Genomic DNA, 26,602 nt, shown 5'->3' with positions numbered 1-26,602 from the left:
AAACTGGAGACAATAGAAAGTTGTGCACAATTAGCATCAATAATTTTCCATGACAGATATGATATTTTAAATGGAAAATAAGTTAGTTCAAACATTAACTCTCGAAGAATGTACAAGGACGACGCCGTGCTGCATGTTGCTTGCATGCTACAAGTAACTAGTAGCGATACCTGGTTGTACGTTCCCAGCGTTCGAGCGGCCGACCCACAAACAACAAATCGAGCTGTTCCTGAACACACGAGAACAAGCTGCCCCAACTCGGCCTTTGGTAGCTGCCCCCAGTGCATGTACATGTAGTTGGCCATTCCTGGGACGAGACTAATTGACATTATTGCAACGAATCCACAAATCAATTTTTAATATAAATCTACAATGGGCAGTAATTTTATTGAAAGCCAGCAGGTTACTGGCATTACATTGGCGCTTAACTGAACAACAAAATTAATGCAAATCAAATGAAGAATTCAAACATTTTACTAAAAGACAAACCAGGAAAATAATTAACGGATGGACATTTTTCTTCAGTAGCAATCTCACTAGAATTAAGCTGTAAAAACCAAACAAAACGGGTGTTCCGACATGACATGCAATAAATTATACATTGTCAGGTCTGCCCTTTTGGCGTTACATTATAGTCAAGTGTTGGGTACGATTGTGTTTTCTTTTTAAGTAGGGGGAAATCCTGCACGTGTTGGGGATTTTTCCCAGGAAAGTTCAATGTCTACTGGGTCTGTATGACTAAAATATACATGCATAAAGTTTGCAGTGGCTGTTTTAGTCAAGGATATGAAGAAAAAGTTGAGAGTAATGTTTGGTATGATAGTAGAAATTAAACCATCCATTCCATGGAAAATGCGTTCACTGTACAGGTACTCACCAGGTCGATATTTGCCTCAACTTTCATCGAAAGACACCGTCCTCACAAACTAATCACCAGGCGATTTGAATTTCAGCTTTCCTTATATTACCAGTTACTAATTTGATCTTAATCTAAATTAATCAAAAGCGATTGTGCAATGGTGATCTTTTGCATTTGCCAAAAGTTTTATGGTTTCTACAAAAATAAACAAAAAACCACGATGTTACAGATTTTCCCATCGGACCAAAATATTGCTACAGACTCGTTGACTGATCATGCGTATCTTCCTCAAACGCTTCATTCACAGCGCCCTCCAGTGCTGCTGTAGCCTCTTTCTCGCTCTTGTTCTCAGAGTCGGAGCTTGACGTAGAGGCCCCGCTATCATCTGCTCCATCAGCCGTCGCTTCGTGGTAGTCAGGTGGTTTTTCAGATTTCTCCGGCAGTGGTGAGTCGTCACACTTGGCTTTTGCTGGAACGTCTCCGTTGTTCTCAACTGTTGCGTAGGTTATTCCGAGCGTAGCGGCTATATCACCTTGGCTCACCTGTGGCGATCATTTTTTTACATCCACCAAGGGGCAAAAATCGAACAAGTAATGATTGATTTATTTAAGAAATCATAGAAATCCAAACGTCTAATTGTACGATTGAAGGAAAAACAATCATCTTTTTTTACTGGAAGAAGTCTTTAAAACCCCGAATTTTCCCATTTATATTCAGGTTTCATTTTGTCCTATCGTAATTCAACCTTTGGGATACTTCTATCAGGGAAGTTGCAAAATGTGTGAATATATTGCACCTTTTACAATACAAGTAAACCCTTTGCATATCACAAGTAGATTTAATTCGTTTGTTGACTGACCTGTACACCGAATGAAACTTGAGTATCTCGGTACATTTTCTTTTCACTTGTATCTTTCGGTTCCTCATCACTCTTATCTGTCTCGCCAGCTTCCAAGTCGATCTCCATATCACTGTCTCCTAAGACAGCCTTACGAAGTTCTCTCTCTTTATTCTGGCTCCACTGACTGTGGCAAAATACCAAATAATTATGAACAAAATAATACACCAAGAACATTGGGAATGCATATGCATAATAAAAATTGTCACGCAGTCCAGAATATTGTAAGTTGGAAAATTAAATGTCGTTAAGGATGATTTTTTCTCCATTGATCCGTTCAACGAATATTTCCAAACATCTGGAATGCGACAAGGTGCACGGCATACACGACTTTCTATGGTCTGAATATTGTGTTAACAAGCTAAAAGGACTTCAAATCCACACGACTCAGGCTGAAATTTACCGGCGGAAATCCTTGGTTGCAAAATAAATGAGACCAAGGATTATGATGAGGGCAACGTAGACGATAATTGCCAAGGCCCAGGTGGGTAACGGGAGGTTGGTGCCGCTGTCTGGCTCCACTGCAATCACCTGCATAAAAATCAACACATAGAATAAGAGCAGTGGAAAAGTGGTTGGATGTTTCAGCTGAATCATGTCGTATTCGGTTAATCGATTGCACATAATTGCAGGGGAAAAGCTTAAATAGTTTCACTGTGGAGTATATCCTGACAGTCTCAATTTGAGGAATATAGTTGGAGAATTCGATGATTCAGATTCGTATAAATCGATAAGATTCTTACAATCAAAAAAGAGTCAGAGTGTTGTATATGTATTAATATCATTTATAGAGTGACCTTCAATCATTTACACTTGAACAAAATCTTTGTCAGGTCACTACACCGGTGCCCTGTATTATATTCCGCTATGAACGTCAAGATGACGTCATGATTACCTCATAATCCAGCATACTATCAATGGTTTCCTTATTGAGTTTCAGCACCAGATAAAGCTCTTGGGAGCGGAAGGCCACAGGCATGACCACGGAACCCGTCGGGTTGGCCACAAAGAAATCCACAGTGACTTTGTTGTCGTTCTCCGGTGACAAGTGGATGTTGGTGATGAGAATATGTTCCGGTCTTCAATAAACCAAAGTCAAAGTTAGCTTTTTGTACCTCTGTACCTTTGAACAAAAAAGTATAGGCATCTTGAAAAGGACTAGTCTTATTCCCAAGTGATTTTTACCCCTCCCAAGAAATTGGAACATAAAAGGGGCCTGCTACCGTTTAAAACTGCCTTTCCATATGCGCTCCAGCGCTTGCACCAAGCGTTGCGTGTCCGTCAAAATCGCTCCCAGGGCGATTTTGACGACAGAACGCAGTGTTATGTTTATTATAGATGGAGTCGATTTTTGTGTCCGTGTTAGTGAAACGCATGAACGCATCGTGCATGCTACGCAGCCAAAAAACGTAGGCCTACATATGGAAAACCGCCTTAAGGTTGTTTTGAATATGTTGTACATAATTATTCCATAGAACCTTCACACCGAATTGCCCATAAAAAGAACTGTTAAATCAGGTTTTATCCAAATAACGCGTAATATTAAGTGCCCAAAGGGATTATGTACTACGTGCCGTGGTTTATCATGGGGCAATCACACAGCCATAGGGACTGAAACAACCTTTGTACTACGCGTAACGGCATTGTGCATGTTGACCAAATTCAGTCATATAAATGTATGCATCAACTTTCTTCTGCGTACCGCGCCCTTTTATAGGTCAGCCCGTTTGCTTTGTAAAGGCTCCACTGGCATCGGTAAACATTGATTTTGGGTTACTCTGTGTTGACTCTGGATGGGACGATTTTACTGCAGCAGTGGTTCAGGTGTGTATTGTTTGCTCAGAAAAAATACAGCAGAGGATGGCTAATCTTATCGGTGCAATGAAATGGACCGATTAGTCTTTACTGAGGTCAGGTTTGAAGAACCTCTTAGTGTTTACGAGATCAAGTGAAGAAGTTAACACAAACAAAATAAGAATCTACTTGTATTCGGTATAGCGCCGTACGTTATTGTATCCTTGGATAGATCTAGGAGCATCAGTAAAAAGTGGGCCGTTTTCCTTAAAATTGATTGCATTCTTTTGCTTTCAGGGAAGGGGTAAACTTACTCCACGTCCACGATGACGTATTGGTCTGACACATTAGCTAGCACAACCTTAAGCATCGCTTGTTTTTCATCGGTGAACTGGAGAGAAGGAAATCAAACTTGGGTTATGTTTTGTTAAAACATCACAAGAGATAACTAAGATGGATCTGCTTTGAACAATGCCAAATTAAATAGAATAGGGGTTACCAGCCTCAAGATTTAATTAATGAGCACAGACATCATACCTGGTTCATATCTGTGAGTGGCAATACCACCTTTCCCCCACCTGTCTTCATGTATTCTGCACACTGTGGATAGAAAAAGATCAACAATCTGTAGAAACCCGAATTCTCCAATGTAATTGATTTGGTCCCATTAGTTCTCAGATTCACGAGACATGTTGTGAGCGAACATGTTTTTTTTTCATTGCCAATTTTTGTAGTCAGGAGTTACGCTACACGATTTCTGACATTGTGATGGGAAGTATGGGGCTTTTTATTGTGAAGTTGGACTAATGTAAAGGGTGGTGTGACATAACGTTCGGAGCTACAAAAATTACCTCTTCGGCGGTTAACTTGTCTAAGCAGTCTGGTGCAGCTGTGAGAAAATGATTAAAAGGAAACAAGATTATAAAGTACAGGAATGAAGAATGATAAGACGATGGAGGGACAATCATATTTTAAACTAAAAAAGTCTTCATTATTCCACAACATTAAAGGGTAGCAGCAATGGATTTTGGAAATGCAAACTTGACTACATTGTACATGAAGCACCTTTGTGTCTCATTTAACCTCAACTTTGACGTGTGCGTATTTTAGAGGGCATTTTGATACCTCTGGGTTTTTATGTTAAATTAATGGGTACTCCTATGAGCAAAATTGTGATAACATCCCGGGAAACCTCCATGTTACACTGGTTTGTGCACAAAAAGTTCTGCATATTTTTTTTGATTTTGCTGACCTAATTTGTTTCTTTTGTGAGTCGTCGTTGTGTAAGTAAGTTGCAATACGCAAGCAAGCAAGCAACCCTTTCACTGAACTGTTTTTCAGTGAGTAAATTCTTGGTTTACCAATTGAACAGAAAATAAACTGTGCACTGAACCATGTCTTCCCGATGACATCGCAGAATGAGAAAGATATTTTTAAACGTTCACAAAAGTGACTCTTTTTTAGTGCATCTAAACTTATAGCGATGTCAAATAGTTTCCATACATCCATGAAGAGAAAATGTATAAAGTTACAGAAAAATTCATTACAATTATTCTTTAAAGAAAAGCTTAGTTACTACGGTTCGGATTAAACTGAAACATCGTGCGTGAAACGAAGGTTCGGTTGGTTGTTTTTGAGATAGAAGATTCTTTCAAAGTTTCTGAATCAGGGAACAGCGACGCTTAAAAACATAACGTGCCTACAACGCACGACATTATCCTGATGAAGATCTCATATAACTGGGAGTAATAATTTGCACCCCGGTTACCACCTCACTGTGTTTCTTGGTTGCCACAGACAGCCATCAACAGACCTTTATGCTGATACGAGAAACTGATACGAGAAAGTTGATACAGTAGAGAACTTATTCGAAGTTTAAACTAGAGTGTCGCGTTGACTGCAATTAGCTCATAGTACGTTTCTAGAACAAAAAAGGACTGACTTGTGATAACATTTGAAAGACATTAAGATCGGTATCGTCGACTTATAATTTTTCAGACTTGATTAAGGTTCACAAGAAGGAGTGTCTAAACAAACACAGCTTTTGTCAAGATCTAGGAAACAAGTTGCCGTGAAAACTTGCCGCTTTAAACTTATTTCCAACCATTTAGTCCCTGGACAAGGGAAAATGGCCTGATCATAGTACCTGCAAGAAAACATTCTCCAAAGAAAGTATATTTCGTACAATTCATATGCTAAATCTGTTGTCGTTTATGCTGTATGGTAAATCCTAGCAATTTTTCACCTGTTGATTCCATCAACCTTGTGCAGGCCTGAGGCCGCTGGTTAATCACCCCTATTACTTTCTGAATGGAAGAGGTCAGTGAAGTCCTTTGAGGTTGAGATTAAACTCCAGCAAGTTCATTGTAAAAATGCTGGGCAAATTTTCTGTCAAACGTTGGGTACCAGGTGAACTGTCAGGCAAAAAGAGCAAAACACGGGATAAAAAATCACCTGTTCTACAACCGTTGGGTACAAGGAGACAAGTTTGCCCATATATATCAGGAGAGAACAAGGGTGGATCTAGGGGTGTTGGGGCGCACATCCCCCCTTCCATCAAAAATAAAAATAAATGAATAAATGAAAAAGAAGAGAGAGGGCTAGTAAAAAAGGGGTCATTCTGCCTGAAATTGCACTACAGAGAGCTTATAGAATCCTATCCTAGGACCCTTAAGCGGACCCCGGACTTCACGCCGTATTGGGCTTCGTGATACACACTCATTTTGACGCAGCATTTTGACATTGCTGCTTAAGTTCACGCCTCCCCCCTGGAAAATCCTGGATCCGCCCCTGAAGAATCACTGCGGTTGGGTAGGGTAATCTGTTTGCCAAACAAGGTGATTGACCTGGTACCCAACGTTGGGCCAAAAAATTCACAGTTTCAATGTGGTCTTCACTTTATCCAATAGTAACCAAGTCCCCGCAGCGTGCTCCAACACAGCAAATATCTGGATAAGATTTCTGAATCTTTCTGTTACGACTGCCTGGGACTGACTGCAAACTTCTCCCGACAATTTGCCATCGAAACAGAAAACATTTGTTGTTTCTGGTTAGGAGAAAAATGCATATCTTCTCGCTGCGAACTTGAGCGGTTGAGATTGTTTGCATCTTCCTTACTGGAATATTACCACGAGGCCTGTCAAGTCCTACGCGCAGACTACCGATTCCTTAAATTGGCGTCTGTTAATTATTGAACAAAACATCAGATATCACTGAAGAAGTAGACATTCCTAATTATCCAAGCACTCAACCTCGCTTAAATATTAAGAGAATGTTTTCACTGATTAGTAGATACAAAACATATGGAACCTCACTAAAAAAGCCAAATTTTTCTTAGACAGTCCTAAGTAGATTCTGAGACCGAAATGATTTCAGAACCTCTTGAAATTTCAACCTGGAAGGGTTATTAAACATGCAGTGCGTCATTCGTACGGCAGGCATGGTCATACAGATCAGTATGCAGAACAAATGACTCCAGACTACATTTAAGAGAATCATCAGTTGACGGTTTTACAGCAAAACCCCATCAATGTAACCTTGTCCTCGTTTTCAACTATTACATTTGAGGAAGGTATAATGAGTGAATAGAGGGGACTTGCAACCAAACTTACAATGAATATCATACATCTGGGTATTGTGAATACCGTGACAAATGAACACCTCAAACTGCGGCACTCACCGTAAGTACAAACTGCAACTCCAAGAATGAGAATAACAGTATTGATGGACTTCATGTTTCTTCCTTTGATCGGTTCTAGCCACAAGGAATTGGAGTCATATAAAATAGAAATTCAACGTTGTAGCAGTTTCAACGAGTCACAAGATGAAGCCTTAAACATGTGAAAGGTGCCCTATTTGTAACAACGCTGAGCATGCAAAATGCGCCGTGCAGGGTTGTGACGTTGAATGAAGTATACGTGCAGGACTTCAGAGAGCCGAGGTACACTTTGACCGCTACGATCTTTATTATTTAACAGTATGAATTTACCGTACCGTGTGGGTCAACTTACACCTGCTGCGATGTTGTTTGCAGGAGGTAAATAAAGCCCGCGTAAAATCGTGAATATCAATGACTCTAGCTTGAGATAACATCTGTGTTCACGACCTCCTAGATTGGGTTTCAAACCAAGCTAATCGATCTCCCTGATCAGAGTTCTTAAGGAAATCATAAGCAGTCAAACTTGAACAGAAATTTAACAAAATGGAGTGCTTGTTATGCTGCTCTACATTTCATTCAGTATAAAACACGCTTCAGTGTCCATGTGTTGTAAAATAACCTCTTCAGTATTGGGCATGTGCACCTTCGCCCTATTACATAACATGTTCTTTTTAATATGAACAACACAAACATATTTCATTTTGAAATAAATAATATGCATCTGAATGGTAAAACGACAGATTGCATAGAACACCAATTCACGAATGACCTTCTTTATTTTAATATACACATTCTACAAGAATTCATGGGCCTGTTTGCAAGTATTTGAACATCGCGTTTTTGACCTATGTACCTCGTTGGAATGCCCAGGAATAATTCTCAATGCACTTAGTTCAAAGCAAGTACAGTCGGCAGTTGTCAATGACTCAAACGAATTACCTCTCATTGCACAAAACATATTAACAATACAGCCTTTGATTTACTTTACCTGTTGATTGAATGCAGGGGCTTATAGTCACGGGGGATGTAGGGTAGGCCTATACCTCCACCTGTACACCGGTGGGGGATTGGCTGTTGGACCGCCTCTCACACACTTTTTCGTAACGGGGGAGGGGCAGGGCGGATTTCACGTTTGAAGTATTTTTCGAACTTCTCAATAACCTAATGTATTGAAAAGGGGAGAATAATTACAACAGTTCAAATACACCGTTTTGATTTAAGGCCAACGGGTCTACATGTACTCCTGTATCATGCATGACGAGAGGCCTTGGTAGCATGTGATGTCCAGCACTCCACGGCTCTTGCGCTTTTCGAATTCCACGGCTGGGCAAGTTCCATCCCACATCTTACCATGCAGTCCCCAGAATTGCTGATCACCAACAGAGCAATTAGCGCCAATTACAGGATGGTATTAAATGAGTGGAGAAGACAATCAAGAAATGTTCAGTTTTAGAGGTGGGAGGAAAACCCCGGATAAATGTTTCCGAGGAAAACCAACTCACTCGGATAGGAACTGAAAACTCAAATCCACATTGTGGACCTGGCCGGAGTCAAACCCAGGCCCCAGAGGTGGAAGGCGAGGAGCGAAACACTACGCCAACCTGTCTTTTCTTTTCAATCTGTTCCACTAGATAGATGTCACGTGAAATTACCCACTCAAACGAACTGTACAGTTGCTTTGTAATCTACGAGTGAAGTTTTGAGCGTTTTATTGCGATACAACACTTATAAGAGCAAAACATGATACATATTTTAACCTCAGAGAAATATCAGCATTATCAACAACTTGCATAAGTTTGATATCGGAAAACATAAATTTTCGTCTTTGATGCATTTTGGAAGATCCAATTACAAGACGACCGTTTTAATAATATTATGTTTCCGCCATTAAGGCTTGGCCTAGTAAATCCAAAGTTGGATTTATCAGAACTGCGACATGTCTAGACGTTAAACAGCTGCAAAAGTATGATCACTTGAAAATAATGAAAACATTTTCGGTGGTTAGTTGGAAACCCATACGCATGTGCATTGATTTATGAAGATATTATAGATTTTGACAGGAATATTTTGTTGGTAATGACGTCATTGCCATTTGGATGTGTTTGTTTGGGTATATACCAACTTCTAAGCTGAATACTCAATCAGCTAAATTCTGAAGTGTGCGCGTGAGATAATCTGACGACTAAACTGCCAATACGCCAAATTTATATTAAGCAATTTTAATTGCTAACAGGAAAAAAACACCTTGAAAATAACCCCGTCCACTTTCAATGGTTACCCCCTGCCCCCAGAAGAATTCTGGCGACGCCCATAGTCAAGCTGTGTTTGTATCTTTATCTGTTATTCACTACCGACCTCAGGTATATCAGTGCCTTTGGGTGCATCGACGATAGATGTTTTCAACGCAATTATAAACTGGCTAAAAGGAGTGTGAATTGTATCATAAGGAACAAGAGGCTTTAAAGCAAACCGAATAAAATTGAACATAAAGCTCTTTATTTCTTTGCATCATTAGTTGATAACATCTGTCAAGAATCATCTGTCTACATCAAGTTTCTTTTCAATTTCCGCGTGTGATGCATTTGCTTTTGTATTTTCCCGCTCATTTTGTAGCCGTCGGTGTAAGGATCCCACTTTCCGTTCCGTTGTTCACGGTTTAGCGGAAAGTGATCATTTAGACGAACGCCCAAATGACGCGGCGAAAATACAAAGACAAATACACCGTGAAATTAAAAATATACATATTCTATGATCTAAGAAGAATTACCGAATAGCTGTTAGATTTAAATCGAATTGTTCTTCGGAAATCAATCTGTGATTTTTCCCGTCAAATTTTAACGCAATTTTCCCCATGGCTTTCAAAGGTGGCACACCATTTTGAAGATCAGGCTGTGATTGTGGTACCTCAATATCACAATGTTATTACCTCATTGTCGACCATTTTTCATATCTCATTCGATTGTCTTTAATATTTAAATATCAGGAACATTTTTCATATCTCATTCGATTTATGCTCAACTATTTGCTCAACACTAAGCTACGGTATCTAACAGTTTTATACCTGTTTGGAGTTATTTCCTCCACTTTGTTGAAGTGCTATTGGTCAGGTCATCACTATAACAGCTCCGTGGAGGGATTGGCTGATATAGGTCATGTAGACGTATGCAGGTAGTAGAGGAAACAAATCACAAACAGGTACATAAAGACTTTGAACACTTCAAAATATATGTAAAATTTAAGAGATTAACCCATCTCAATGTGACTTTCAACAATATGACATGAAGAACACAAAGATCAAATTCAAACAAGAGTGTGTCTTGGGGTGGTTACAGTTAGAAATCATTTTTTCCAAAATAGAGAACGGGCGACGCGAGGGATCTGGAAGCTCGCTGCGCGACCTTATACTTTCAGGCTCCCTACTAACCTGAAGGAATTTGCGATTTTAAATGGCCCATTTGCAGTTACAGAAGTTTGACGAAAGTTATGGTCCTAATTAATCCAGTATGAATTCTCCCATTCTGATCCTGGATCTCGGCTGATTGACATTCCTCACTTTCGCTGATGTGTCCTAGATATCACGTGCTGATGGGCTGAGCCTCACCATCTGTGAAATCTAGGGTAAACCCGGTCGGCAAAGGACGCCCGTTCCTCGTCAAGTACCTCTGGTTGGATCAGCTCTAGCATTCCTAGCCCCTGCGGACCTCCCTTGACGAATCATCTGCGACGAAAAATCAATAATCAACTCTGATTGTAATTCTGAAAATCTGCGGACATGAAACAATAACAGAACATAATATTTATATAAAGGGGTCTAATATCTGCCAGTGTCTATCAATCAAAGGCGTTATCAATTCACCATATTGTACGTGTACACAACTACGGGGGTTATTTCCCTCAGTGATCTCTGGGCCCATCTCCGACTGATCTTGACTGATACTGCCTTGAGCAGAAGCACCCCCTCATCTGTTGAAAAGAGCCATGTTGGCCGGGAGTGTTCATTTGCTGGTAGCGATGCGACCGTTTGTGAACCATGCAGCGAAGTTCAGTTCGAGGGAGCCCCCCCCCCAAGAAAATTGGTTCAGCTAGGGGCTCATATGCAAGACGCAGAAATTTGCTTTCATCGGTGCCTCTTTGAAAAAGTGTAAGCACCCCAGATACCACCCCGAGTTTCGCCCTAGCCACACCTCCGATTCAGAACGGTAATTTTATAAGCATGCATTTTCACCACCAGTCATTTTATCCGTTTCAAAGAGCCCATTTCCCCCGTTTTTATTGTAAGTACAGGTATCGATTTTCCTAACTGTCGGAGAGAGGGTGTTTAGGAATGTAGGCCTTTTCCGGAAACAGGATGAGTTGTTTAGTTATTCTGTTGGTCAGTACAATTTTTGTCCCAAACTATATACATGGATAATGTCAAAGTGTAATTAGTACTAAAGACGGCGCTGATATAACAATGTTAACCCACCTTCTGTCGACTCAGAACCGATTCCAGAAGGGCTCTCACGGCCTTGTTTGGCCCAATCAACTGTGGAAGACATTACAATGTTCAAACTTGGAACGTACCTCTAATTTTCACAGACATTTTCAAAGTTTACGTTTGCGTTGAAGAATGAAGATGTTACAGACAAAAGAAAGCAGAAGAGCAATTTTATATGACTGGAAGGGAAAACAGCCGTGTTGCGTGCTATGATAATAAAATAAAGCTTTCCTGTCGATATTTAATCATTGAATTCCGAGCAAAGTGTAGCCAATCTGTATTGAAGCCGCTACCGTGGCCTGAGAAATCCCTTTCGAATAGAATCAAATTTCCTTCCAAGCTTTTCAGCACCTGACTTCTGGCGAGGCATTACCTTTTCTTTATTTCCATTCTCCTTGTTGCTTTTTACAGCTGGAGCTCCTACAAGAAAGGAACAGGGTCAATATTCGTAAATCTTTGCAAGAGGTGTAGAAATGGTGGCGATATTATCTCACCTTGGCGAGTGAAAGTTTTATTTTTATTTTTAAATCTTCATGGTACCTGTCTGCTTCCGTAACAAATAATAGACTAGTAAACAACACACGCAACCGAAGACATTTTGATCGCGTTGGTAACAGAATTACGCAAACAATGAGTACAATTCCTGGGCATTTCAGTGGCATGCATTCTTTTCCTTCTTCACTTTCCTGAAACCGAAGTATTTTCATAGAAAAAATCAAACTATGGAACTTTTCAAACCTTTCAGCTGGAAATTGATGTGAATTTTACCTTCGACTGAGTAGAGAAAGATGGCTAAACAGCCAAAAAGAACAGCAAACACCACGACTGCTCTCATCTTGATGGGGTGTGTGTCAAAGATCTACTGCCTGAAAAATAACCACGAACATTCGAGAATAATTCGAAAATAATAAACCTATGGACTCTTGATCCTCTTGAGTTTCAAGATATTTTACATGGAACCGTGATTTCGTACGTGCTCCTCCGCATGCTTACCATGAGGGTAAAGGCTGGTTTAGATGGGATTGTGTAAAATTAATGTCTACAATAAGATAATGATAATTCTGATCGATGTTGTAACAAATCACAGGATCATACTTTTCCATATGAAAATTATGCTCCCATTTGCTGTAACATTCAACCTGAAACTATAATATGTAAAACTTCACTAACTGGTACAAGTTCTAAGAGCGTAAAGTAAAATATTTCCCGCCAAAACTTTTGTCATGGGTCTCTTTAAAGGACGCGATTCCAACTTTGTGCGGCTAAAGATTAATTAGAAGTAAGCAAGACTCCGATATGTAAAAAAATACTGGCCCATTAACGGTCGTCCTAAGTTTGCCTGGCAAGGAGCCAAGTGCAGATTGATTAAGCAAGATACCGTAGGCCTATAACAAGTGGTTTTCATCATTTCACCAAGTGACTTCCTTAACTATAATGTATCGATAGTTTTTGGATACCATGGTGGAAGAAAAACGTGCTCATATCCTTTCTCTGTTTATTAATACTAACTGTTACACAAACACAGAATGGAAAATTAGGAACACAGAAAAAGGTCACGTCTCAGCCTATACCAGGCAAGATATGGGACGCGGGAGGGGTACCCCCCTTACCTGTCTAATCCCTATGCATACTCTAAACTATTGTTACCTAACACATCCCCCCTATAAGTTTGTAAAGAATTCCTGAGATTCCGATCTAACTATGACCAACACAAATCCAGGGGGTTCTCTCCGTCCCATATCTTGCCTCAATTAATGTCTCAGCAACGCGGCTCACTCGATCAATTGCCGGAGTAAATAAGATGTCATGTTTAGCGCCCTCTACAGTTCAAGGTTGTATTATCATCATGGCGGCGCCCGTCGAAGTCATGCTTTCGACTGATGTCAGCGGTATGTTATGGAATGTTTGCATTTGGGACTTCCATTCGGGAACTGCTCTTCAGACTTACAAAGGTGGATGTAGCGGCCCTCGGAGCCTTTGTTGTCTTAGCGGGCAATTCTTGATATCGGCTGCCCTCAGTAAACCAATAATTTACGTGTGGGCTCTACAAAAAAAGGTAGGCAGTGCAGTGTCAGCAGGCAACAGCCATGAGAGCTGCACATAACGTGACATGATATGACAGCATCTTTTATGTCTGACGCAAGTTGCAAACTCACTCGATCATCAGCCAGTGACAGTGTAACTGTAAGGTTTTAGTGAGTCTCCAGTCACAATTAATTTTTAAAACTAAAAGGAGGTGAAAATGTAGCCCCACGTCCCACTGGCACTAGCTGACTAGTGTGGCACAGACTCTCGCCACCGCTCCATCCTTGGCCACACATCCATATATGCAATTTGTGTGTCGGTGTAGTGAAAAAGTTGGGCACACCCTCTTAGGCGCAATTTTTTTTGGACACAGAGATGATCCTTAGCCTCTCAGCTTTCTTAGGGCCATTTATTGAATGATTTCACTCACGTCGTTCTGGTATTTTTCAGTGTTTTTGCCTTCACGTATTCAATCTCACGGGCTCGCTCTCACAGTCGCCATCTTTAAAATAAGGTCATTGAACATTATGTCACTTGACCCCTCATCGTCTCAACGGCTGTTCCATGTAGAGATAGATGATTTGCTTGTATCTCCATTCCATCTATAGGAGCTACAACAGCAGCGGATGGTGTGTCCTGGTGTTGTGTCTTGTCTTGCTGCATCACCAGACAGTACATTATGTGTTGCAGGAATAGCAGAGAAGATTCATATGTGGCAGGTATGTTCTGGTAAATGTTTGCTTGAGTTTAGAGAGAGAAGGGGAAATATGCATTTGTGAACTTTGAATAAGTTTCATTGGCCAACTGCCATCCAAGGTATTAAGGTTAGTCTAAAGTAAGATTTGAGTTCTTTAACAGCATTAAAGATGAACTGAACATTTGTTCAAATGCAAGTCTTTGCCGTATTATGTATATCAATGTCCATGCCTTTGGACATTGATACCAAGGCATACTAGTCACATATACTTGACTTCTCCTAATTACAGTCAAATCTCATTAATAAGAGGTCCTTCAGACTTGGCAAATTACCTTGTTATAACAGGAACCTTGTATCACGAGGAATGAAAACAATGAAAAACAAAGGATTGGGACCTCAAAAATGTTCTTGTTATAAGCAGACTGTTGTATTAACAGTGCTCTTATTAACGAGGTTCAACTGTAATTTCAATTGGCTTTTTATTTCTTGACAGACATGCAGTGGTGATCAGTTAGCAGTTCTATCACATCACTACCAAGGGGTTACTTGCATGTGCTTTACAGATGATGGGAGTCATTTGATAACTGGTGCAGAGGATAACCTGGTCATTGTCTGGTATACAGCAAGGTATTCAAACTAGATGGAGAACCAACTTATGGACTCAATATTAAAAACTCTTACAATCTTTTTAAGCCCTCTGTCAGCACCAATTTTCTGTATATCCTCATCTTCAATCAAATCAATGTTTAAGAATTGTTTTATAAGATTGTTACTTTGTCTAGTTAAACTTGGAAGGATTACAATCTTTTCTGTCCATCCCTCTTCCCTTATTTTGGGGAATTTGTAGAAATTGTATACATGTATTTATTATCGTTTGTTGTAGTGTTTGTATTTTTTAAAAGTATTTTGCAGCAAGTCTCCAACTTGAAGCCTTGTGAACCATTGTTTGTATGGTCCAAGCATGCCCTGCCAATCACTGATGTTCACTGTGGCATAGGAGGTTCCAGGTCAAGGGTCATATCTGCATCACATGACCAAACATGCAAGGTAACATTTAGACCGGTGACCTGTTCTTGTTGAATGTGGATGGGGTGACTCTCCAGTTCACAAGATTCCATTGGTTGATTTACTTCTTTATGCTATGACACTTATGCCTTTCCTGTATTCTGTTTGGCTGATTAAGTTAGCAGAAAAACCACTTCTGAACAAGTGATGTTTCACAGTTTTTCCCTAATTTTATCTAGCTGTGGGATTTAGCAACAGGTGAGCTTCTTTGCAACTTTGTGTTCGATGCACCAGTTTGTTCTGTTGCCATGGATACAGCTGAGTATCACCTCTTTGCTGGATGTGCTGATGGAAATATTTATCAAGTGAACCTCTTTGCTTCGGTAAGCAGTGAATGAATCTTATGGTCCAGCACTCTAATGGGTCCGATTCAGAATCTTATTATTTGAAATCTTGCACCCCATGATATCTCGTATTTGACTTCAAAATATTGACCAATCATTGGTGCATTCACATCAATGTAAGCATCGCTTCAAATGTGTTTGATCTGGACAGAATGTACAGATGGAGAAACATATTTCCAAAGAAGAACCTGAAGAAATGGACTCATCTATCTTCAAAGGTCATAGGTCAGTAGAAGACGTATTTTAGGCTAGACTTACTCAACTGATGCACAGAGACAGATAACCTTTTCCTGCCCCTTAACAAACTAACTTCCTTAAGTCTAGTGACAGTGGCCTCTGATCTTTATTTTCATTGATAAAACCAGGGATTCCCCTTTTGTGTTGTACTAGAAAATAACAAGAAAATGACCGAAAGAAAAGAGACAAATAGACAAACACAGGGACTGCTAGAGCTAGATATTTGTAGCTGCAGTTAGATGATTCATGGAAAGCAGCCTGGCTGTCATCAGCCCAAAAACCTCATCTGATTGTGTGCATTGATGACACTCAAATATACCCTAGCAAGTATACTTTTTCTTTCAGCAAACCAGTGACATGTCTTTCGGTGTCTATGGACGGTACGTTACTGGTGTCTGGAAGTCAGGATAACACGGCATGCATCTGGCACATTAATAGCAAACAGCAGATTCGAACCCTCAATCATAAGGGTGAGTGGAGCTAAATTGAATTGGAGCTTAACCAATGAATGACCTGAGGTCAAAGGTCACCAGTGTGCACAATGAAAGATTCTAATCAGTGTTTTCCTTCACACCAGGAGCTGTATCTAACGTCAAATTCACTCCGTCTCCAGGCAACTTAGTCAACAGTCAGAGTAAGCCAACATTTCCATTGCAGACATTTAAACGACACCTGCTGTCAGCGGAAGCAGATGGAGATGAGAAAAGTGGGGGAGAGATTGGAGTCAGGTTACAAGACCAGGTTGGTATACACTCATAGTAGTAGTCTGTATGTTATTGACAGCAATCATATAGAAATTTCTGTGGGGTTTCTGTGAAAGGTACTGGAGCATACTATGGAAATGAGGTTGGTATGCATAAGGATGGCCATGATCAATGCTGTAATAAGTAAGGTTCTAAGACAAAGGTCAGGACCTGCAGATAATTAAATGATAACGGTAGTCATGATGTTAACGTCTTCTGTTTTGAAGGTATCAACAGATGAGGATGAAGACAGAAACAAAGAACACATGTTTATCCAGGCAGCAGTACAGCAACAGGTAAAGCAAAATGTTATGAAGTTGTGAAGTAGGGAATATACATGTATGAGTGAAAAGCAGAACCCAACAGTGTCATGGCAATCAGAGACCAACTAGCATGTCTATCAGTGTTGTCATGGAGTCCATCAGGCAGTCAAAAGTCTGAAGTAAAATCGCTAGTCCAGTCATAAGTAGCAGAGAATGAAGAGTGATAAAGGAATACCTTTGTCAGTTCATCGAGACAGTTTCTGACTGAGGCTCTGGATAACTGGCGGAGCATTGTAAGAATTGTGAGCTGTGATGGATTTGATTACAATACTGACATCAAGGCAGTGACTTGCCTTGATGTTGTCTCTTGTTGGAAGGTACACAGACTTGGTATATTAGACTCACTTTGCACTTTGTTCAGTAAAGCTGTGCGCATTTTCTAAATATTGTCAAACTTTATTTCTTATTGTCACTGGAACATGAGATCAATGTTTATGTGATTTTGTAAATTCCATTTTTTTAGCAGAGCAGTACAAAAAAGCCAAATGAACCCTCGCGTCAACAACTTGAGCAAGAGCTGGAGAAGTTGAAACAAACCAACCGACTTCTCTTCAAGACAGCAGCAGAGATGGTCAACAGGTAGTTTGATTTCTGTCAAATCAGACATAGAACTGGCTGGTAAATGAATTCTCTTATCGTTCTCTGCTTGACCAAAAAGCAAGAAATAAATTTCCCATTTGCTCTCAGGTTTACACTGATGCTATAAACACATTTCCTTGATGAATTTAGAAAACAAAGCTTAACAGTTTACTGCAGATAGGTCATCAGCCCCATTTGACTTAGGATCAAGTGCTGTTTCATTGCAGTTTTTGGAATTCATCTTTTCAAAGTATGACTTCCTCCTTTTACTTTTAGAGTGACATGAAATCTAATAGAAGGAAATGTTGCCCATCTGATAGTTAATACTTTTCATTGTAGAGAAATGCATTTCTAGAATGGCTGACTACACTAAAATAATTCCATGGTTGTACCGATAGCACTTTCCAACTAAAATCTGCCCAAAGTGTTACTTTTCCATCTATTTCTTTCAATCGTTTTTTTTTCTTTTTTTCCCCATTTTCCTGTCCATCCCATCAAAAAATGAAAAACACAGTGAAAAGGTTTGTTGCTTTGGAATTTCCTCCTCCCTGTAAACTAGAGACGTGTCTGATACATTTCCACAAATCAATACTGCAACTCGGCATTCTCAAAATTTGTCCTGACTGAAGGACTGTAACTAGACAATACAGGACGCAAGACAAAATGTTTGAGCCCATCTCACTATCTAATCCTCTAATTATGCAACAGAATACACAAAATGTACACAAGCTCTATGGAGGTGTGTACGTTACTTACCATCAAGTTGACTAGATATAGATTTCACATTTGGGGGCATCTTGGAAATCTAGATAAGACATCCTGACCATAGACATCATCTCAAATCTGAACACTTAAAATGTTGTCTTAGTCTGTTTTTGTTCATATAGTTTAAAGTACACAGTAAAAGGGATTTTTTTCAATTTGCGCTTAAGTGAACATAGTAAACTAAGTGGAAGTTCAACAACACCCACACAAACGCTGTATGAATTTTCCGTTTCTTTATTTACAGTAAAATACTTTATTTTTCACTGGATGGTACCTCTTCGTATACAATTTAATTGTATTATTCCAACAACACTGAATAAATTCATCTGATAATTATTTTATAAAAATGATTACTACTGAGACACAAGGGAGCTTCGTGAGTAAACATGTCATGAAACTGCATGCTGTCACTTATGCAACAGACTTTTTAAAATTGAATCGGTATTGACTTTTAAATTAATTTTTACATATCCCTCCTTTGCGACTACAGTAGACCTATGCTGTGTTATTTACATTACAATTTCTTTTTGAAAAACATTCAGCAGGTATTTATAATGAAATAATCGTATTCAGTCTCCGAACGAGGGCTGTAATAAATTAATAATCAAAATGGTAAAATCTCAGCAACCAGAAGCCATTTCAGGAAAGGGACTGGAAAGATATCTAGTTTACCAACCAAATGCTATGTGTAGGATATTGACATTACTGGTGCCCTGTTGATTTGTGTTTTCTTTTTAAAATGTTTGTCAAGCTGTGTGTTAACCCTAACACTCCTCAGTCCTCCAACAGGTGAAGGATTGAGGAGGGTTAGGGTTAATGGTTCCATAAAACTGAACCTCGCACACACCAATTCATCAATGAACAGGTGTCATCACTGAAATGCAGTTTATGGTTCTGCTCAGCACACATCTGTTGAAGTGACAGCAAAATATCTGCTAACCACTCACTACATGCAGATTAAAGCATTTCCTTATAGACAAATGGTAGCACCTCTACACAGTGCACAGAATCTTTACTGCTAACACTTCAGTCCAGCATCTTGGACAAACATTTCCCACCTGAAATATGAGTTGAAGTTTTGCCTATTTGTTAACTAAAAATAAACAGATGAGGTCTTGTACCTCAGCTCTGTGTAAGTACAGGGGTACCTCTGGCTACTTTGAAGGGTTTCTGTCAATTAATTGACAGATGAGGTCTTGTACCTCAGCTCTGTGTGAGTACAGGGGTACCTCTGGCTACTTTGAAGGGTTTCTGTCAATTAATTGACAGATAAGGTCTTGTACCTCAGCTCTGCGCAAGTACAGGGGTACCCCTGGCTACTTTGAGGGGTTTCTGTCAATTAATTGATAGATGAGGTCTTGTACCTCAGCTCTGTGTAAGTACAGGGGTACCTCTGGCTACTCTGAAGGGTTTCTGTCAATCAATTGACAGATGAGGTCTTGTATCTCAGCTCTGCACAAGTACAGGGGTACCCCTGGCTACTTTGAAGGGTTTCTGTCATCTTAAAATGGATAGGGTCTTGTACCTCAGCTCATAGCAGCGGTAGGTGTACCACTGGCTACTTTGAAGGGTCTGAGGCCAGTTAACTTACTGTTTGTTAAATAATTGTGTTTATCAAATAAATCAAAGAATCGACAATTCCTAAATATTTAAAATACATGTACTCCATACAGTTTCCCCTTACATAATCTATAAATGCATTTAAATTTGTTGCAGTCTTAAAAAATGATCCAAGTTGAAATGTGAAGCGAATGTTTCGTGCTTCGTGGAAATAAGCCCAGACATGGGATCCTTTTTTTATTAATTTTACATTTACAAAAATGAAAAGTTTGGGAATTCTAAGAATGCAAGGACCTTTTTCACTTAGGCCAAAGACCTCGTTTTGAGACATGACAAGTTGAACTGTGCTTTCTGTGACACAAATCGCTCACCAAATGCTCAATTTAATGTTTAAAAAGTCACTCATTAAATAGAGTGCATGCACACAAAACAATCATACCAACAAAATATAGTAAATTATGTGATAATTAAAAAAAGTTGCCTTAACTTCAGATGCCTGTTCCATGATTTTCTGATTTCCATAGAGCAGAATATCCGTCTTAAGTAATTGCGACATTTTTTACTAATTAACAAATAAATTAATAAAACTGAATTTCACCTCTGCAAAACGCTTTCTTGAAACTTTTCCAATGTGCCAATTAAGACCTTGCTGTGATCCACTGGTTCACTCCTTTTAATTTGAACTCAAATTCCTTTGTGTTCGGGCTACCCTACTAAATTTACTTTGGAAGATTGGTTCTGGTTAGGGGTACCCCGCTGTTGCATGCAAATTTGGTCCACTAGCACAAGCACTGTGCCCTGTATCAGTAAAATGGTGGATGTACTCATTTGTCAGAGTGATTCATAAATAAGGTATATGACATGAATGTCATGACACAGTTGGTTGCATTTTATCTGAACACATGGCATATACATTGGTTGAAAGATGCAAGTCTAGCTGAACTTCAAATCGTTTCTAATAAACAAGACCTGGCATGATGGAATACTATCATAAATCAAATTTTCATACTTTTATTTAGAATAAACATTAAATTAAGAATTACAAGTTTGTTACAAAGAATAAGTTGACAAAAATACTGTTTGGCCACAAAAAGTCTTCCGTCTCAGGTCAGCGCCTGCATTGAATCCAAGCATGCTAGTCAATCTTTGTTTTTCTCTGTGAGAGCTGCAATAGCGCCCTCTATTGCTGCAATGCCTTCACATTTTTGCAGATAGATCCCGATGAAATTGATGTTGAACAATGTTAGCAGACTATGGATACAAAGTTGTTTGTCATCAGCTTATAATCATAATAAAGCTGGTCTAGTCGCATGACTTGACAATCTTTACTCTGACTCAATACACTCCAACCCTGGGGGGGGGGGAGAAGCCGGGTCGCCGCATCATTTCCAGGACATCAGTCTGACCAGAGACAACTTTTGTTTTGGCCTTATGGTAAGAAATGGATGATTCTGCAGTCTCACTCCATTTTTTTCTTTTACTATTATCCTTGTTACTGTAAGTTGAGACAGATCTGTTTGAATGTGCCACTTTTTTTTTCTCCAGTCAGTGTTTACAGGTGCAAGTACAATCACCGCTTTTTACTGAATACAGCTAAATATTTGCTTCATTATTTCTTTATCAAGATCTCCTTGGTACATCTTATACAATCAAACATGCAGATAATTTCAATGGAAACTTCCACAATGTTGTTTCAAGGAAACTCATCTCCGGCTGTTCTTAACTTTGCAACAAAACCTGGACTAAACTTTACTTTTTTTAAATAATAAATACTATGGCAAATAGTTATCTGCGTACAATGCACAATTGATTAAAAGCATAAAAGTTTTACTTAGAACCCATGTTACTGTGTTTATTCGCGATAAAGCTTACACACAACAACGCCAGGGAATTCTTTTCTGTCTCTGTGCGTCTAGGGAAAAAAAGGAATCTTTTGAATGCAATAAATGAGATGAGAGTGAACTCATGTAAAAGTGATGCATCCCTTCAGCTGTGAAAATATGACATATTGACTGCGGTATCAAACAAGCGGCTATGGCTACGAGTATCACACATGTATATGGGAAGCGACTGCAAGCCACAAGCTAGACGGCTTCCATAGGGGCATATTGTTTCCAACAGTCACTGTAACATGAGTTGTGGATGCAGCCATTGCTCTCATTGCCAGGAACACAACAACTTCTTGCTGTGTAAACTGCTCTCGTTTTTAGACTAGCCCAGTGAGAAGTCCCAAACTATTACATGGTGAGGAGCTGGGTACCAGCTTACAATTTTCAGTGTTAACGAGGTTTTTTCCTTGTATCCAGGCAGTGATTCTGAAACGCTAAACGCTGACGATGGACTCATACAATGTAAGCAGCCATATCTCACATTTGTTACAACTAGTAGTGTTGTCTTGAGTTCAGGGGTGTGTTCCACTTACACTAGTGTTTGGGCAAACATTTGAAAGGTGTGTGTCATGCTTACAGTTTGGACTAGAATGCACCATTTTCAAACACTGTATGTGCGTTCACCGCAGTTTGTAAATATGGAAGAAGACAGCATTCTTTTACTTCAAGCAGCCAGAAGTTTGAAATATTTATGACACTTGACGACTGCCTAATATTCCTGATTGGTTTCGCATCTAATTGGGAAATTAATAGTTTTAGCCAACACGGAAGTTGAAAACAAAGATTGTTGGATCTTGTGTGAGTTATGTGGGAAAAAATGTGGTCTGCTAAAGAAAGACAACTATTTTCTCAGACCATAAAAATTTTATAATCAAGCTGAATAATAGATTTCTTTCTTTCATCTATAACTTGATTTGCCACACTTCATTCAGGTTGAGTTTCAGGCCCGATTGACGAGTTATAACTATCACTTTTGTTCGTCCATTTTGAAAGTTAAATAACATTTCTTAACACCCCTTCCAGAGTGTTTGCCAAGGTTTGCTTACAATGCCTATGTACTTGATGCCTAAAGTGTTCCGGTTTAAAAATGTGTGCGTAAAACACGCAACGTTGGCATTGTTTGCTTGAGTGGAATGCACCCCTAGCAAGGATTGGTTTACTGGTACATCAAACAATTCATGTACTATTTCTTATTTGTGGTCAGGATACTACCGCAAGAAGAAATAGGAATTGCATTATGTTACTTTTGTATGCAAGTTATTGCAAATGAAACCGAGGATAAAAAAAAACAGAGCAAAACAACAAAAAAATAAAGAAACAAAACACGCATACAGACCCCCAAGTGAAAAGTAGTGTGTTTACAGCACTCTGATTTTTGTTGATGTAATAAATAACACTGATATTTACAGATTTTCCTTGTTTAAGTTGTAGCGGCAGAATCTCTTTGTAGGCTGTGATGTTCAGTGTCTGCAACACTCTGCAACAGTTCGTGGCAATCTGTGATAGTCTGTGTACTTTGTGATAACATTAACCACACTAACCATCCTACGAGTTGAGCAGGAAAATGCCACAGTTATTATTGAAGACAAAGAAGGTTCAAACCCAGAACACCAAAAAGTTTTCTGCTGACTGATACTGAGGGACTGTATGTAGCGTGCTGCATTAAAAATTCAAGACAAAAAAGATAAAGAAATACAAATAAAGAATTGATTTGGTAAGAATGTCTTTTGCACATGATGTAGTTTTCAATCTATTGGCACAGTGTAAGACATCGCTAGCGTGATTCATATGTTGATAGAAGAGCAGCATCCACAGGTTCCATACAGGAAGGACAAGTGAAGGATCTCATCAACCAATCGTCAATGCATTTTACATGATACGTATGCATACAGGGTAGGTAACGTAAAGGATCACCCATCTGGAAATCCAGCATACAAATGACACACCTACAACAAAACAAAAAAACAACATATGTCGTTTCAACTAATTGTATAATGTACCATAATGTACAAGATACAATAAATGGGTCGGACAGGAAAACGAACCAGTTTTATTCAGTCCTAGCAGCATCCTGTATTGATAAGAAAGTGGACTTGGTTACTAAGTTTTTGAAAATTCTAGGAAGCAGGTACATGCATGTAATGGATTTTAAAGACTGAGTTCCAAAATTAATAGGAATTGGGACATTCTGGACTTCTCTACTAAGTACGGCATTCTGAGCTGTTCTTGTCGCAAAAGCTGGCAATTAAGGGCTGCTCTCTACAACTGAGCTATTTGTGTTATGAAAGCTAGCATTTAAGGGCTGCTTTCTACAACTTTTTCAGTTTAATTTCCCCATGGAAATGATATGACTCAACTTATGAAACCATAAAAACTACAAGAATGACAGCATAGGTCCTGGAGGCTGTTTTTGGCTACACTTACTCCCTAGCTTTCTTGCTGCCATCATATTCTCCTGTTGGCAGGTGTTGTATAAGACCTATCCTCTTGGCTATTTTCACCTGTTCTTCCTCTGTGAGTTGGCTGACTGTCCGTCGTTGGTTGGGACTGAGGTGATAAACAGGTGCTGCCTCCTAGTCGTGTTAACATGAATTCATGTTGTTATTCATTCATGTATCAATAGCAGAGACCGACAGTTCATACGGGTATAACAAAACTTCAACCTTGATTGCTCTGCTAGTTAGGAATAATTATGGTCGATGCTTTGTTTTTATAAGCTAAGCAGTAAGGGAGAGTTTACAACCACCCCAAGTCATGGAGTGTTGACTCCACTCTTATCACTTCCAAGCAAGAAATTATCATATAGGCTTACATGTACGTATGTATGTATGTATGCTCTTACATGTACGTATGTATGTATGTATGCTCTTACATGTACGTATGTATGTATGCTCTTTATTACAGTACAGTACAGAATCTTTGTAAACTTGGTCCACAACAACTTGGCCAATGGCCAACAACTCGAATGTAAGCCACAGCAACAAAGTGTAGTTCTGGTATTTCTGAGTTTCTTTAAGTTAACAAAGCTGATTACTGGCACATTTTTGTGTGAAGAAAAAGTCACTTGGTTGTGGTCATTCTAATAAACTGAACACCAAGCTACCATACATGTAGGATTACTTCAATTAATGCACTGTGACTAGTGAAAAAAAATACAAAACATAAGCCTTATTCTGTTTTGACTTCTAATTCAGGTGTAACTAATCTGACAGGACAAGGAGTTTATAGTTACCATGTTTACTGAAGTCTGAAAAGTAAATTGGCCTTCATCATATTTATAACAAACATGATGAACAACTTACTTTTTTCTATTAATAAAAGTCACACGAATTGAATGTAGTTTCAGAGACAAAGAGCCAGTCACTCACTCATAAACACAGGTAAAGGTTCAAAGGTCAAAAGTTGTGTTGTGTTGATATGTAAACATGGTAAACAATGCTTGGTAAAGGAGTATTCTAAATGCAGGCTGGTGAAATCAAACCTTTTCCGATAATAACATACATGTAATTCCACGCATTCGAAATAACAGTCGATGTGAACAATACATTTCCACGTAAACCTTACCGAACTAAATCAATTCTTTAAGTTTATGTATCAACGAATGTAAAGTCCTTTGTTGTCTGTAAGCTGTATAGTGAATGATAAAAAATTATCGTCTGCCTACCTGGTACGGTGGCGGTGGTCCCAATCTCTCGGAAACTCGGTCAGATTCTTCGTGAAGCAGTGAGAGATCATCGGCTGCATGCCCCGTCAGACAATTCCCCATTTTGCTTGGTTTGGAAGGAAACTAACCTGACCAATTAATTTCCTTAGTCGTAGACATACTCGGCTACAAAAGGAAACGCATCATTCTCTGGTCATTGCTGATCACTTGTTTAGGCAGCACATAAAATGGCGATATAACAATAACATTAGACCGGGCCGTAGATAGACGGAGTGCAAGGTTTTGTTGGGGTCCATCCGCGCAAAAAGTAATCCTTTGAACATCTCGGTTCTAGCTACAGTTTATCTTATAGTCGTACAAAGTTTTCTTTATTTTCGTGTTTTAGAAACGTCTTCATTCTTAATACGGTGAAATTCGCACACTTTGGAGTTCCAAGCGGATTTAATAATAAAATGTTATTCACTCGCGGTGCAATCCCGGCTAGTCACGATGACGTCATATAATTTGTAAACACAGTGACCACACTGCAACCACAACCAAAGGAGGGCGCTGCATGCTTCACAAACCAGGGCCGTTTTCCAATAGTCAACTTCGTCTCCGTCTTAGGCGGAGGCTTCGTGTAGGAAACCAATCCTCGATTGTGGGCCTGAAGCATTTAACTTAAATTGAAGTTCTGTAATGTTTGGCTCTTCTGCATCTTGCTTGATGTTTTGTGGCACTATAACACTTACTATTGCGCTTACAACCTCACAAGCCAGGAAGTAAAAATAAATTCAAGCCTGAGACGAAGCCCTAGTCGAGTATTGGAAAACGGCCCAGCAGGCGTAACTGGGGCAAAGGTAAAGGCAAAAAAAGTTCTAATTCAGTGTATTGGTGCGGTAAAAGGCCATAGTGCTACTGTTAGTGATGTAATGCTGACCGCAAGAATTTCCCGAAACAAAATGTAAAATTTGCCTTTGAGTATGCACACTTTTTTCTTTATCAATATTATTAGACAACTTCATCCACCAGAAAGCGAGTTTTTG

At 39.4% G+C, this 26,602-nt stretch overlaps 3 protein-coding genes and 1 long non-coding RNA gene across 7 annotated transcripts; 1 reads left to right on the top strand and 3 right to left on the bottom strand.

Annotated features, from left to right (window-relative positions):
- Positions 1-353: 353 nt before the first annotated feature.
- On the bottom strand, positions 354-7,509 carry LOC110977791 (uncharacterized). Of its 2 annotated transcripts, XM_087143814.1 has the most exons (9): positions 7,231-7,509; positions 5,797-5,965; positions 4,403-4,440; positions 4,089-4,151; positions 3,866-3,942; positions 2,653-2,836; positions 2,161-2,288; positions 1,719-1,884; positions 354-1,401 (listed from the first exon to the last, which is right to left on the bottom strand). In XM_087143814.1, exons 2-9 carry the CDS (start codon positions 5,807-5,809, stop codon positions 1,114-1,116), a joined length of 957 nt encoding a protein of 318 aa, XP_086999940.1. In that variant the 5' UTR covers positions 5,810-5,965; positions 7,231-7,509; the 3' UTR covers positions 354-1,113. The 2 variants fall into 2 exon arrangements, with proteins under 2 accessions (XP_086999940.1, XP_022087922.2); XM_022232230.2 differs by lacking the exon at positions 5,797-5,965 and having other exon boundaries at positions 7,231-7,508.
- A 2,174-nt stretch (positions 7,510-9,683) lies between these two features.
- On the bottom strand, positions 9,684-12,585 carry LOC147797104 (uncharacterized). 2 transcript variants are annotated; one of them, XR_015427410.1, is made up of 4 exons: positions 12,455-12,585; positions 12,060-12,106; positions 11,675-11,734; positions 9,684-10,927 (listed from the first exon to the last, which is right to left on the bottom strand). It is a non-coding gene; the product is annotated as an uncharacterized LOC147797104 (long non-coding RNA). The 2 variants fall into 2 exon arrangements; XR_015427409.1 differs by having other exon boundaries at positions 12,425-12,562.
- Positions 12,586-13,527: 942 nt separating this feature from the next.
- Positions 13,528-25,581, top strand: wdr18 (WD repeat domain 18). Of its 2 annotated transcripts, none has more exons than XM_022232134.2 (10): positions 13,528-13,742; positions 14,320-14,430; positions 14,902-15,035; positions 15,311-15,455; positions 15,653-15,796; positions 15,969-16,042; positions 16,400-16,524; positions 16,632-16,795; positions 17,025-17,093; positions 17,587-25,581. In XM_022232134.2, the coding sequence occupies exons 1-10, from the start codon at positions 13,533-13,535 to the stop codon at positions 17,701-17,703; spliced, it is 1,293 nt and encodes a 430-aa protein (XP_022087826.2). In that variant the 5' UTR covers positions 13,528-13,532; the 3' UTR covers positions 17,704-25,581. The 2 variants fall into 2 exon arrangements, with proteins under 2 accessions (XP_022087826.2, XP_022087825.2); XM_022232133.2 differs by having other exon boundaries at positions 17,584-25,581.
- On the bottom strand, positions 18,683-26,011 carry rnf11 (ring finger protein 11). The gene is made up of 3 exons (XM_022232061.2): positions 25,578-26,011; positions 24,338-24,486; positions 18,683-23,859 (listed from the first exon to the last, which is right to left on the bottom strand). Exons 1-3 carry the CDS (start codon positions 25,677-25,679, stop codon positions 23,688-23,690), a joined length of 423 nt encoding a protein of 140 aa, XP_022087753.1. The 5' UTR covers positions 25,680-26,011; the 3' UTR covers positions 18,683-23,687.
- Positions 26,012-26,602: the final 591 nt, after the last annotated feature.

Source organism: Acanthaster planci, linkage group LG12 (genome assembly GCF_054643075.1).
Source record: "Acanthaster planci isolate LZ-2023a linkage group LG12, COTS_SCS, whole genome shotgun sequence".
NCBI classification, from domain to species: domain Eukaryota; kingdom Metazoa; phylum Echinodermata; class Asteroidea; order Valvatida; family Acanthasteridae; genus Acanthaster; species Acanthaster planci.
This window is presented reverse-complemented; position numbering and strand designations above follow the sequence as displayed.

What these genes read in the sequence shown, in the direction of transcription:
- rnf11 (XM_022232061.2), bottom strand. Translation starts at nt 25,679, where the DNA reads ATGGGGAATTGTCTGACGGGGCATGCAGCCGATGATCTCTCACTGCTT. An exon ending in GACCACCGCCACCGTACCAG is followed by an intron (nt 24,487 to 25,577) that starts GTAGGCAGACGA and finishes TAACACGACTAG; the next exon opens with GAGGCAGCACCTGTTTATCA. An exon ending in GGCAGCAAGAAAGCTAGGGA is followed by an intron (nt 23,860 to 24,337) that starts GTAAGTGTAGCC and finishes GTTTTGTTGTAG; the next exon opens with GTGTGTCATTTGTATGCTGG.
- wdr18 (XM_022232133.2), top strand. Translation starts at nt 13,533, where the DNA reads ATGGCGGCGCCCGTCGAAGTCATGCTTTCGACTGATGTCAGCGGTATG. An exon ending in AAGTGAACCTCTTTGCTTCG is followed by an intron (nt 15,797 to 15,968) that starts GTAAGCAGTGAA and finishes TGATCTGGACAG; the next exon opens with AATGTACAGATGGAGAAACA. An exon ending in TCTATCTTCAAAGGTCATAG is followed by an intron (nt 16,043 to 16,399) that starts GTCAGTAGAAGA and finishes TTTTTCTTTCAG; the next exon opens with CAAACCAGTGACATGTCTTT.
- LOC110977791 (XM_022232230.2), bottom strand. Translation starts at nt 7,285, where the DNA reads ATGAAGTCCATCAATACTGTTATTCTCATTCTTGGAGTTGCAGTTTGT. An exon ending in CACTCACAGATATGAACCAG is followed by an intron (nt 3,943 to 4,088) that starts GTATGATGTCTG and finishes CCTTCTCTCCAG; the next exon opens with TTCACCGATGAAAAACAAGC. An exon ending in AAGTTTCATTCGGTGTACAG is followed by an intron (nt 1,402 to 1,718) that starts GTCAGTCAACAA and finishes TGATCGCCACAG; the next exon opens with GTGAGCCAAGGTGATATAGC.